At 37.3% G+C, this 13326-nt stretch overlaps 1 protein-coding gene across 1 annotated transcript in view; it reads left to right on the top strand.

Moving 5' to 3' along the window:
- Positions 1-13326, top strand: part of LOC109107645 (kinectin-like) — a 36896-nt gene that overhangs the window by 4751 nt on the left and 18819 nt on the right. The window contains exons 2-3 of the mRNA XM_042742771.1: positions 12090-12727; positions 13047-13235. Coding sequence (XP_042598705.1) covers positions 12091-12727; positions 13047-13235 — 826 coding nt within the window. The 5' untranslated portion in view covers position 12090. The remainder of the gene's footprint in view (positions 1-12089; positions 12728-13046; positions 13236-13326) is intronic.

Genomic DNA, 13326 nt, shown 5'->3' with positions numbered 1-13326 from the left:
TGCTCGCGTCTCGTGATTCACTCTGCACAAAAAATGTTTCAATGTTGAGTGTTACAGGGACTGATTATTGCAAATGCAAATCCCAGTGTATTCTGGTTAAACTATTTTTATTCATTTATTTTTTGCTAAGGTTTGCATATGGTGGTGTGTTCTTAATGACAGCTTTCCTAAAAATATATCCTATTCCTAAATTAAGAAATATCCCAATATATCGCCTTGCTTACAGCACCGCAATGTATCGCAATATATCGTATCGCAACCCTTGTATCATGATACGTATCGTATCGCCAGATTCTTACCGATACACAGCCCTAGCTGGAAGAGGTGTTAGTGAGGCCAGCAGGGGGTGCTCACCCTGTGGTCTGTGATGGGGACCCTGTCAACATGCACCGTCCTTCTGATGAGACGTTAAACCGAGGTGCTGACTCTCTGTGGTCTTTAAAAATCCCAGAATCCTGGCCAAATTTGCCCATTGGCCTCTCTGCATCATCATGGCCTCCTAATCATCCCCATATTCTGATTGGCTGATTGGCTCCTCTTCAACAATAAGCTGGTGTGTGGTGGGCATTGTGGCACAATATGGCTGCCGTATGGATGCTGCACATTGGTTGTGGTTGAGGAGATTCCCCCTTTCTATGTAAAGCGCTTTGAGTTCCCAGGAAAGTGCTTATAAATGTAAGGAATTATAATGATTATTATTATAATTCTTCTGCACTTAATCTGTGTAATTTTTTAACTTTATACATGTTTTGTGTATTGCTTTATTGTATTTAAATGTTCAGTTATTTTTGTTATAAGAAAAAGTTATTAAACCTGTTATACTGTTTTATTTAACTATACTGTATTTCAGCGACAGCTGAAAACTCATCTCTTTCGACGCTGCTTGACTTCATCCAAAATTTAAAAAAAAAGAAAAAACTTTGTCTTTCTCTTTAATGATTCCTTCCTTTTCTAGCTTGTGAACAAATGCCCGAAACTTGGTATTACGAGCACTTCCTGTGTCTGTTTGCCTCTTTAAGAAGAATCGTTTTATGTATTCCCCAATTGTAAGTCACTTTGGATAAAAGCATCTGCAAAATGACTAAATGTAAATATGTAACTGTATTATGACAACAGTTTTTGCAACTAAATTTCAGTATTGTGATAATACCGTATACCGCGATAAAAGCATTAGCAATGAATCACAACATGAAAATTTGATACCTGCATATCCCTAGTTGTGACATATATCTTGTTGTTAATTTTTTTTGTAAATTAAGTCATTTTGGCTTTTTAATAAAACAGAAAGGATATGTCCAGTCCCAAAACCATAATTCAATAGAAAGTGTTGTTACAGAAAATTGTGTTACTGAGGCGTTTTGTGAAGTCTAAGTTTTGTTTGTATTGGTGTGGAGCTTTCCTTTTCACACCGTGCCACCCTTGCACCAGTATGAGCCCTTATTTTCCTCTCTTTGTCTGAACCATTGTTCTGAGTAGTGTGTAGCTATTTAAATAAACACAGAGAGAAGTTTACGTAATTAAGACAAGTAGATGACTTCATTTTCACTTCCTGTGCCTCTTGGGTTGAAACTTTAACACAACTCGCATACAAAGTAAGGCTTTCCTATCTTCGTCCTCCATGGTTCTGAGGGAACGTTTGATTGTTTTGAACTGTTCTGTACAAATAAAAGTTTAAAACTGGATCTGTTTCTGTTCATTTTACTAGTTCAGGGGCTCAAAATGCATTTGAGTAGTAGTCAATCATGGCAATGATTGGCTGTTTGGACTGGAATATGCTGTGTATACTGCCTCCAGTTTTATAAAAATAGGCTGAAACTGTTTGCAAAGTGTAATGATAAACATTTAGTGTCCACTGAAGTATGAAATATCACAGCATTTTTAATTTAGCAAGTGAAATTCAGTTAATGTCTTGGAAAATAACCTTATTTTGATTTTTGATTTGCATTGTTTAATAAATTTAAAATTCATAAATTATTTTTATATATTTTAAAAGTAAATAAATTACTTTTAGAAATTTTCTAAATCAAATATTTTTAAATGATGAATACGTTCAATTTAATTCACAAAATTAAATGATTAATAAATTCTGACATATTTTGGTCGCCTAATTAACAAGATTAGTGGTCAAATAATTATCGTGATTAATCACATCCAGAATAAAAGTTTTTGTTTACATAATGTGTGTGTGTACTGTGTATATTTATTATCTATATATAAATACACACACACAGTATTTATTTAGAAAATATTTACATGTATATATTTATATTAATATGATTTAGTTTATATATACATATATTTAATATATAAACATAACTTATTTTCCTTAAATATATACATGCATAAGTGTGTAAATTTATATATACGTAATAAATATACACAGTACACACACATTATGTAAACAAAAACTTATTTTGGATGCGATTAATCGCGATTAATCATCTGACCGCACTAAACGAGATATTAAAAATAAATGTTTGGTTTTACATCTGGTTTAATTATCATATTGGAGATGGTTGATCATTGTTTTTTTGATAAATAGTTTTTTCATTTCCTCTTAGCAGGGCAAAGAAAAGTACACGCAGTTCAGAGAAAGTGAGCGCACCACACCCATCTCCACTTTGTTCTCTGTGCACAGGGTTGTGTGAATCGAACACACGTGAAGCCTAAGAAATGTGTTTCCACTTACTTAACAGGGAATATGCAAGTAAGGGCAATGTGAAGATTTAGTTTACACCTCAACAGCTGCTTGTCTCGTCTTGTATGTTATCAAAATTCCTTTTCTGCATTTGCTATAGTCCAGTATGCTTTCACATAAGTATTTTAAAAAAGTGTTATATTTTAATCCATATATTTATGTAATTATTATACATTTACATCAAAATGTTAACTGACTAATTAGGGCTGCGATTACTAGTTGATAATCAGATTAAGTGTAATCGTTTTTAACAAAACTACTAAATTCATTGTTAAACATTTAAATGAATTTTAGCATTCAAAAGTATCTAATGATCACAAGGGGTGTATTTGATCAAAAGTACAATAAATCAGTAATCATATCATTACAGCTTATAATAAATGCTTTCTTTTTTATGCATTAATTAATAATATATACATTTTGTGTAAGCAGATATTATTGTATATTAAATGAGAATTTTTTTAATACTTAAAGTATAGATTTTAATACAAGGGCCCATGCAGTATCTGCATTATTATCTTATGAACAAAACTAATTTAAGTGTCTGATATTGGTTATGGATTTAATTTTTTGTTTTAATTCTGTCATTTGACAATTAATGCATGATATTAGACTACAGCAATAAAACATGAATTATGAATGGTTTGCTATTATTAATTAATTTAATTAATTATTAATAAAAACCATATTGGGTACTCACTACTTATTGGTAGACTCTATAATCAATAACCAATTATTTAAAAAAAATTAAAAATAATATCAGTAGAAAATTTAGCTCAAACCACTCATCTATTACCATTTATTTATTTATTTATTTAAATGCATTCATTTTAAAGGAAAACCGGAGAAATGCTGTGGAATGAATTTAAACATGGCAAAACGTTTTAAAGGGATAGTTCACCCAAAAATGAAAATTATGTCATTAATGACTCACCCTCATGTCGTTCCAAACCCGTGAGACCTCCGTTCATCTTCGGAACACAGTTTAAGATATTTTAGATTTAGTCCGAGAGCTTTCTGTCCCTCCATTGAGAACGTATGTACGGTATACTGTCCACGTCCAGAAAGGTAATAAAAACATCTTCAAAGTCCATGTGACATCAGAGGGTCCGTTAGAATTTTTTGAGGCATCGAAAATACATTTTGGTCCAAAAATATCAAAAACTACGTCTTTATTCAGCATTGACTTCTCTCCCGGGTCTGTTATGAGCACGTTCACAGCACATCCGGTTCGCGAACGAATCACTCGATGTAACCGGATCTTCTTGAACCAGTTCACCAAATCGAACTGAATCATTTGAAACGGTTCGCGTCAACAATAAGCATTAATCCACAAATGACTTAAGCTGTTAACTTTTTTAACATGGCTGACACTCCCTCTGAGTTCAAAAAAACCAATATCCCGGAGTAATCCATTACTCAAACAGTACACTGACTGAACTGCTGACCGAGCCAGATAACGAACGAAACATTGACTCGTTCTCGAGTCAATATCCGTTTCTGTCGGACGCGTCCGGTTCGAGAACCGAGGAGCTGATGATACTGCGCATGCGTGATTCAGCCTGAAGCAGACTGACACACAGCGCGTCTGAACCGAACTGGGTTTTTTGGTGATTGATTCTGAACTGATTCTGTGCTAATGTTATGAGCGCGGGTAAACCGAAGGCTTGAATCAAGGGCAATCATCGCCAATGAAGTCATTACGTCGAGCGCAAAAGAACTGGTAAACCCGTTTTTCGGCAACCGGTTTATTGAATAAAACTGTCCAGAAGAACCGGTTCGCGGAAAAAGAACAGAACTTCCCATCATCACTACCGGTGATCCTAAAACCGATGCAACCGGTTCTTGACTCGAGAACGAGTCAATGTTTCGTTCGTTATCTGGCTCGGTCAGCAGTTCAGTCAGTGTACTGTTTGAGTAAATGAATTACTCAGGGGATATTGGTTTTATTTGAACTCAGAGGGAGTGTCAGCCATGTTAAAAAAGTTAACAGCTTAAGTCATTTTGTGGATTAATGCTTATTGTTGACGCGAACCGTTTCAAACGATTCAGTTCGATTGATGAACTGGTTCAAGAAGATCCGGTTACATCGAGTGATTCGTTCGCGAACCGGATATCACTAAACTGCAGTGTTGTGGACGCGCTCATAACAGACCCGGGGAGGAAGAGAAGTCAATGCTGAATAAAGTCGTAGTTTTTGATATTTTTTGGACCAAAATGTATTTTCGATGCCTCAAAAAAATTTCTTACGGACCCTCTGATGTCACATGGACTTTGAAGATGTTTTTATTACCTTTCTGGACGTGGACAGTATACCGTACATACATTCTCAATGGAGGGACAGAAAGCTCTCGGACTAAATCTAAAATATCTTAAACTGTGTTCCGATTATTACCTTTCTGGACGTGGACAGTTGGAACGACATGAGGGTGAGTCATTAATGAAATAATTTCTGTTTTTGGGTGAACTATCCCTTTAAGTAGTAGAGCTGATCGCACTACACTTTGCACTCAGATTAGACAAAAATATTTTCATACAGGGCTTACACATGCATTCCCTTTCACCCTGATGCTATCTTGGGCCGTCATGGGACTAATTGCTTGTTAGAAATGACATGACCTTTACTATAAATTAAGAGTTTAAATGGATCTTTCTTGGAAATGGTGTCTTTTTGGCTAAGTAAGTTGTGAGATGTGACCGGAGAAAATGGAGATTATAGACACCTGATGATGGTCTCTCTAGGGCTCCTGGGGAAATTGCAGTTAGAATGGTGACTCCGTGCTCTATTCTTAATGTACTTGGCTTATCCATATTCCCAACACAGTGAATTTCTCGGACACGCTGAACCGAACAGACTCCAGTCAGACAGAGCAAACGGCTGTTCCAGGACCTGGTGCTTCTTGTCACTGGTTTTCCGCACTGTCCTGAAGGCAGAATTCAGCCAGGCATGTCATCCAGCACAACAGGGCACTGGTTTCTGTTTTGCTTCGCACTTTGTACACGAAAAGCACTCAACCAAACGTGCCACTTTTTTTATCTGCCTTTTATCAAGAGCCTGTCTATTCCTTGTTTCCTCGTCGTAATTGAACATAGATGAGACATTGATTTTTTTTCTCTCTCTCTTTTCTTTGCTTGGTTAGTTAGTAGTAAACAGTTTTTGTTTCTCGTCAGACTCAGGGTTTTTCGTTATCAAATTATTTTTTTAAAGGGATAGTTCCACACCACCCAAAAATAGATTAGTCTGTCATTAATAATTACTCACCCTCATGTCGACCCTCGTTCATCCTTCAAACACCAGATTTAAGATATATTTTTTATGAAATCCAAGAGCTTTCTGGCCCTGCATAGAAATGCACCTGACTGAACTGATCGTCCAAGGCCCAGAAAAGGCAAAAAAAAAAAAGGACATCGTTGAAATAGTCCTGTGAAAACCAAAAGAAGAATTTAAGATTATTTTGTGTGGTTTCTTTGCAAGCAAAAAAGGACTTACAAGTTTGGAATGACACATGAGGGATGAGTCAAATTACATGACAGCCACGTGAGCCTCTAATTTGGTTTTGCGGGTGTAACTATCCATCTTGACTCCTTGAACTAAAATTTAAACTTAAAAACCAAAAAATCGGCATTTCTTTAACAACAACAAAAAAAACATTACTTTATAATATAAAAAAAAAATTCAGGCTACGATTCTCAGTCAAGGCAATCAATTCTCATTTTGTTTAGTTTTTGGTATGTTAAAGTACTAAAATGACTAAAAAATAAAATAAACACTAAAACTTAATAAAACCTGTATGGCCATTGTTTTTTAAAAATGACTTAAAATGACAAAAACAACAAATTACTGAAAACTTTGTGACTGAAAATTAAATAAATAAACAAAATATAAAAATGAAATCCTAAAAGTCTATCAAATACTACAATTAACACAATTTTTTCTATATAATCAATAACCAATTATTTAAAAAAAATTAAAAATAATATCAGTTAGAAAATTTAGCTCAAATACCCGACTCATCTATTACCATTTATTTATTTATTTATTTAAATGCATTCATTTTAAAGGAAAACCGGAGAAATGCTGTGGAATGAATTTAAACATGGCAAAACGTTTTAAAGGGATAGTTCACCCAAAAATGAAAATTATGTCATTAATGACTCCCCCTCATGTCGTTCCAAACCCGTTCAGACCTCCGTTCATCTTCGGAACACAGTATAAGATATTTTAGATTTAGTCCGAGAGCTTTCTGTCCCTCCATTGAGAATGTATGTACGGTATTACTGTCCACGTCCAGAAAGGTAATAAAAACATCTTCAAAAGTCCATGTGACATCAGAGGGTCCGTTAGAATTTTTTGAGGCATCAAAAATACATTTTGGTCCAAAAAATATCAAAAACTACGACTTTATTTCAGCATTGACTTCTCTCCCGGGTGTCTGTTATGAGCACGTTCACAGCACATCCATCCGGTTCGCGAACGAATCCAACTCGATGATTACACCGGATCTTTTTCTTTAACCAGTTCACCAAATCGAATTCCTGATCATTTGAAACGGTTCGCGTCAACAATAAGCATTAATCCACAAATGACTTAAGCTGTTAACTTTTTTAACATGGCTGACACTCCCTCTGAGTTCAAATAAACCAATATCCCGGAGAGTAATTCATGTTTACCTCAAACAGTACACTGACTGAACTGCTGACCGAGCCAGATAACGAACGAAACATTGACTCGTTCTCGAGTCAAGAACCGTTTCTGTCGGACCTCAAACAGTACACTGACTGAACTGCTGACCGAGCCAGATAACGAACGAAACATTGTGAAGCAGACTGACACACAGCGCGTCTGAACCGAACTGGGTTTTTTGGTGATTGATTCTGAACTGATTCTGTGCTAATGTTATGAGCGCGGGTAACCGAAGGCTTGAATCACGGGGCAATCATCGCCAATGAAGTCATTACGTCGAGCGCAAAAGCAAAAGAACTGGTTTAAAAACCGTTTTCGGGCACCGGGTTTATTGAATCAAACTGTCCAGAAGAACCGGTTCGCGGAAAAGAACAGAACTTCCCATCACTACCGGTGATCCTAAAACCGATGCAACCGGTTCTTGACTCGAGAACGAGTCAATGTTTCGTTCGTTATCTGGCTCGGTCAGCAGTTCAGTCAGTGTACTGTTTGAGTAAATGAATTACTCCGGGATATTGGTTTATTTGAACTCAGAGGGAGTGTCAGCCATGTTAAAAAAGTTAACAGCTTAAGTCATTTGTGGATTAATGCTTATTGTTGACGCGAACCGTTTCAAACGATTCAGTTCGATTTGGTGAACTGGTTCAAGAAGATCCGGTTACATCGAGTGATTCGTTCGCGAACCGGATATCACTAAACTGCAGTGTTGTGGACGCGCTCATAACAGACCCGGGAGAGAAGTCAATGCTGAATAAAGTCGTAGTTTTTGATATTTTTGGACCAAAATGTATTTTCGATGCCTCAAAAAATTCTAACGGACCCTCTGATGTCACATGGACTTTGAAGATGTTTTTATTACCTTTCTGGACGTGGACAGTTATACCGTACATACATTCTCAATGGAGGGACAGAAAGCTCTCGGACTAAATCTAAAATATCTTAAACTGTGTTCCGAAGATGAACGGAGGTCTCACAGGTTTGGAACGACATGAGGGTGAGTCATTAATGACATAATTTTCATTTTTGGGTGAACTATCCCTTTAAGTAGAGCTGATAGCACTACACTTTGCATCAGATTAGACAAAATATTTCATAAATGTGCTCACACATGCATTCCATTTCCACCCTGATGCTATCTTGGGCCGTCATGGGACTAATTGCTTGTTAAGAACATGACATACTATAAATTAAGAGTTTAAATGGATCTTTCTTGGAAATGGTGTCTTTTGGCTAAGTAATGTTGTGAGATGTGACCGGAAAATGGAGATTATTAGACTGATGGTCTCTCTAGGGCTCCTGGGAAATTGCAGTAGAATGGTGCTCCTAAATGTATTCTTAATGTACTTGGCTTATCCATATTCCCAACACAGTGAATTTCTCGGACACGCTGAACCGAACAGACTCCAGTCAGACAGAGCAAACGGCTGTTCCAGGACCTGGTGCTTCTTGTCACTGGTTTTCCGCACTGTCCTGAAGGCAGAATTCAGCCAGGCATGTCATCCAGCACAACAGGGCACTGTTTCTGTTTGCTTCGCACTTTGTACGAAAGCACTCAACCAAACGTCCACTTTTATGCCTTCTATCAAGAGCCTGTCTATTCCTTGTTTCCTCGTCGTAATTGAACATCAGATGAGACATTGATTTTTTTTCTCTCTCTCTTTTTCTTTGGTAGTAAACAGTTTTGTTCTGTCAGACTCAGGGTTTTTCGTTATCAAATTATTTTTAAAGGGATAGTTCACCCAAAAATAGATAGTCTGTCATTAATTACTCACCCTCATGTCGACCCTCGTTCATCTTCAGAACACAGATTAAGATATTTTTTATGAAATCCAAGAGCTTTCTGGCCCTGCATAGAAATGCAACTGAAACGTCCAAGGCCCAGAAAGGCAAAAAAAGGACATCGTTAAAATAGTCTTTGACACCAAAAGAAGAAATTATTTTTGTTTTCTTTGCAAGCAAAAAAAGGACTTACAAGTTTGGAATGACATGAGGGTGAGTAATTAATGACAGAATATTTATTTTTGGGTGAACTATCCCTTGAACTAAAATTTAAATTGAAACCAAAAAATGGCATTTCTTTAAACAACAACAAAAAAAACATTACTTTATAATATAAAAAAAAATTCAGCTAATTCTCAAGGCATCAATTCTCATTTTGTTTAGTTTCTGTTAAAGTACTAAAATGACTAAAAATAAAATTAACACTAAAACTTCATAAAAACTGTATGGACATGTTTTTTAAAAAATGAATTAAAATGACAAAAACAACAAAATTACTGAAACTTTGACTGAAATTAAAATAAAAACAAAATATAAAAATAAAATCTAAAAGTCTATCAATACTACAATTACACATTTTTGACACTTTGGAGCAAGACTGACATTGATCCTGAAAATATCTTTTTCTTATAAGGCCACGCCGAGCCTCTGGATAGATTAGCATTGAAGGGGGAGTTGTGCTGTTTTCAGATCTGTGACCACTCAGCGTGTGACATTTTCCCGGCTGGATATTTTTGTTCCTTGCAAAGCCCCTCTGCACTTGAGTTTAGGATGTCAGTTGTGAGTGAGCAAAGGGTATCTTGAATTGCATAGCTCCACAGTGTTATCTGTTCAAAGAAAAAAAATATTTTTTATTATAGTGGCAGTTTGGGCTTTATTATTTGGCTCAGTGATCATATTACTTATATACAGTCTCTGAAAAAAAAAGTGAATGTGAGAGAATGAGTGTCACCTGCTCGCAGGTACTTATCTTGGTGTCAATAAGTAAACCCAGATTGCTGCCCTCAGCACACATACTAATTGGATCATACCACTGTGAGAGGGTGGAGGTGAAACGGACAAGCCAGAGACATGGAGGAGGTGATGAGGTGTGATTTTTAAAGTAAGAGAAGCAAGTAGAAGTCAATCACAGAGGAGGCGGCGTTCCAGGGTTGGCCATATTAGAACATCTTATGCAATTTGCTGAATAAGTGTGCCAAGGTGTGATGATTTTGTTTTGCCTGAGGCATTGTTATGCACTGCCTTTAAACAGCACCTGGTGAAAGTACAAATGGCTGTGGTAGCAATATAGTGTGATAACAGAGCACAATACTCAACTTTATCTCGTGTTGTTTATTTTGGTTGTTAGTTTGATTTATTAATAATTATTGTGGTATTATGATGTGGTTCAACTGTAGGTCTGTTGCTTTGAATTAAAGCAGATATAATATCCACAGAGAGTTATCTAGTAGTTGCATGAAAAAAGGATGGCATGTTGCCTTGTACATCAATTTGTTGGCAGACCGTTAGCATCTATGTTTCTGGTTTTGTAGCTGCCAGATGTAATGCGGTTGCAACTGGGTTGTGCGATTATTGATAAAAAGTAACATTTTTATTAGTGGTTCAACGGATCATAAACCTCACGGTTCGGATCATATTAGATAAGCAAGAAAAAAAATATTTCAATATAATTTTGCTTTCCATTTATTACTTAAAACTAAGTACTACGATACCACATTAAAAACTACTGGCCTAACCGAGAAAGCTCAAACATGATTAAAGACAAGTGTACGGCCAGTAAAAATAAGAACAAATACACAAATTACAAGCATAGATAAATACAATTAAACAAAGTTACGAATAAAATAAAGTTGGTTATATTCAGGTACAGAAATGCCATAATTAAAGTGTAAAATAACACTGCATAGTGTTCATTGTATAAATTAAATCTAGATTAATCTTTGTCAAAGCTGTGTTTTGTTGTTTGATTCACTTTAATGACAGCAGCAGGGATTTATTGGCTGCTGTCCCTGTAAGACCTGATGCCTGAATCTTGGGGGGGGGGGTCCGATAACAATAATTAGGCACTATTTTGTGTGAGTGTGTTTTTGTGCAGGTCCCATGGCTGATTAAGCCCCAACTAAAACCAGCAGCCCAACTTTTCTCTATGAGTGCTTCAAAAATTAATTTAAAACGGGCGAAGAAACAAAGCAAATGAATGGGTCATTGGATCATTGAATTCATTAAAGTATGAAACATTGCAATGTTGCTCGGAAACGCACAACAGTTTTGCTCTGGCTTTTTTGGACTTCTTTTCATTGGTGAAACAGCGCAAAAACAGACAATATTATGTCCAAAATGTAACTAACTCAATATTAACAACTGTTGTCAACACAAATCAACACATTTTGCGATCATGCTAATGTGCTGATATTTGGGAAAACAGCACTCTTGCTTGTGTGATATTACTTAACTAAATCATATTCATATCCTACAAATATAAAAAAAACAAAAGCTCATACAGGAATATTTTTGGCTTTATAACTTTTCAGTTATAGTGTCATCCAGTAGGATTAATGAAGCATTGAATGGTTTTGGACTCTCAAGACGTGTTTTTGTTTGTTTGTTGCAAAGTGAGTGACATATTTGATAGTGTCAGCTTCCATTTCAGTAAAACAACAATTACAATATTATTGTAGACGAGAAATATTGCATACCCCTAGTTGCCACCCCCATACTTTTGCAGCATGTCAGTGACTATTGGGTTTAAGTAGTGTAGATATTATGCATTTTTCAAGTTTGTGTTTTAGCCGAAAGAGCTTGAAATAGGTCCATATACATAATTTTGATTCTTTGTAGTTTGCATTTGTCAAGTGGCCCTATCGTCACGCATCCTGCTGAATATTTGTGCTCTCTTCTTTCCTTCTGCCCTTTATTGTGTTCTTCAAGAATGGCGCTGGACATGGCTGACTCCCAGTACCTGCTCATCCTGGCACCGTCGCTGGTCATCGCTCTCATGTTCCTCTTTTTCTGGCTCTTCATGAAAGAGACTTCTTATGATGAGGTTCTGGCCCGCCAGAAACGAGACCTTAAATTGCCTCCCGCCAAGCCCGATACTCGTAAAAAGAACGAGAAAAAGAAAAACAAGAAGAAGGAGGCCGGCGGAAATGGAGTGGGAGGAGGTGGAGGTGGTGAGTCAGAGGAAGACTTGAGGGATTTCGATACATCTGATGTCACTAGCCCTACCTCGAATGAAGAGGACTCTGAGGCGGTGCCCGTGAGTCCACCGGTTGCTGCTCCGGTCCTGGCAGAACCTCCATCCGGGATAAGAGAAAGAAAAAAAAAAGAGAAAAAGCCAAAAGCTTCTCCAGCTGCTGTCCCAATGCTTGTACCCCTTTCCCGTACAACCCCAACTACCCCTCCTGCCTCAGAAGAAGCAGAAGTCAATGGCTCCAAACCTGCTGTCCGTAAGGAGCAGCCCCTCCCCCTGACCAAGCAGTCCAGCCCACCGCAGCCTCAGGCCACGCCCCCTGCACCAACTGAGACTACCAGCAAAAAGAAAGCCAAGAAGCAGAAGAGTGAGTCTGGTGAGTGTACTACCTACAAATAGGAACATGTGTTATGCAATGTTGTGTTGAAAATGTGCAATGTTCTATACCATGAGGGCAATCCAATGTACAATATTCAACTTGTGAATAGTAAAGGCCAAGGTATACCAACACTTAGCATCTATGTACAGCTGGTTTTTGCTGCCTCGCCCAAAAAAATTTGGTGCACCACTACTTAAAACCATTCTAAGCCAGAACCATTCAGGACACCCTGATGAGCACCATCATTACCCTAACAACCACCCAGAACACCTTCTCATGCTCCTCTCTAAAGATCTCTGGCTCTCATTTCTCACAGAAGAGCATCCACCTGCGGTCAAGCCTGATCTTTCTCCTCCTGTGGTGAAGAAGGTGGAGCCTGTGATCATCGAGGTGGAGATAAAGGCAAAGGACGGAGCCGCCCCTGTAGCCACAGCAGCACCACCAACTGCCTCCAGCGGCAGTGGGCGTAGGAAGAAGAAACAGAAGGTGGAACCTGTCGTCACAGGTAAGAATAAACCAAAATCAGACAAACCAGAGAGGTTAAAATTCTCAGTTGAGTCATTGAATCACTAAAGTAGGCATCTGGTCTGTGAGGT

The sequence above is a fragment of the Cyprinus carpio genome, chromosome B17 (assembly GCF_018340385.1).
Source record: "Cyprinus carpio isolate SPL01 chromosome B17, ASM1834038v1, whole genome shotgun sequence".
Lineage (NCBI taxonomy): Eukaryota > Metazoa > Chordata > Actinopteri > Cypriniformes > Cyprinidae > Cyprinus > Cyprinus carpio.
Note: the sequence above shows the minus strand (reverse complement) of the source record. Positions and strands in the feature narration are given on the sequence as shown.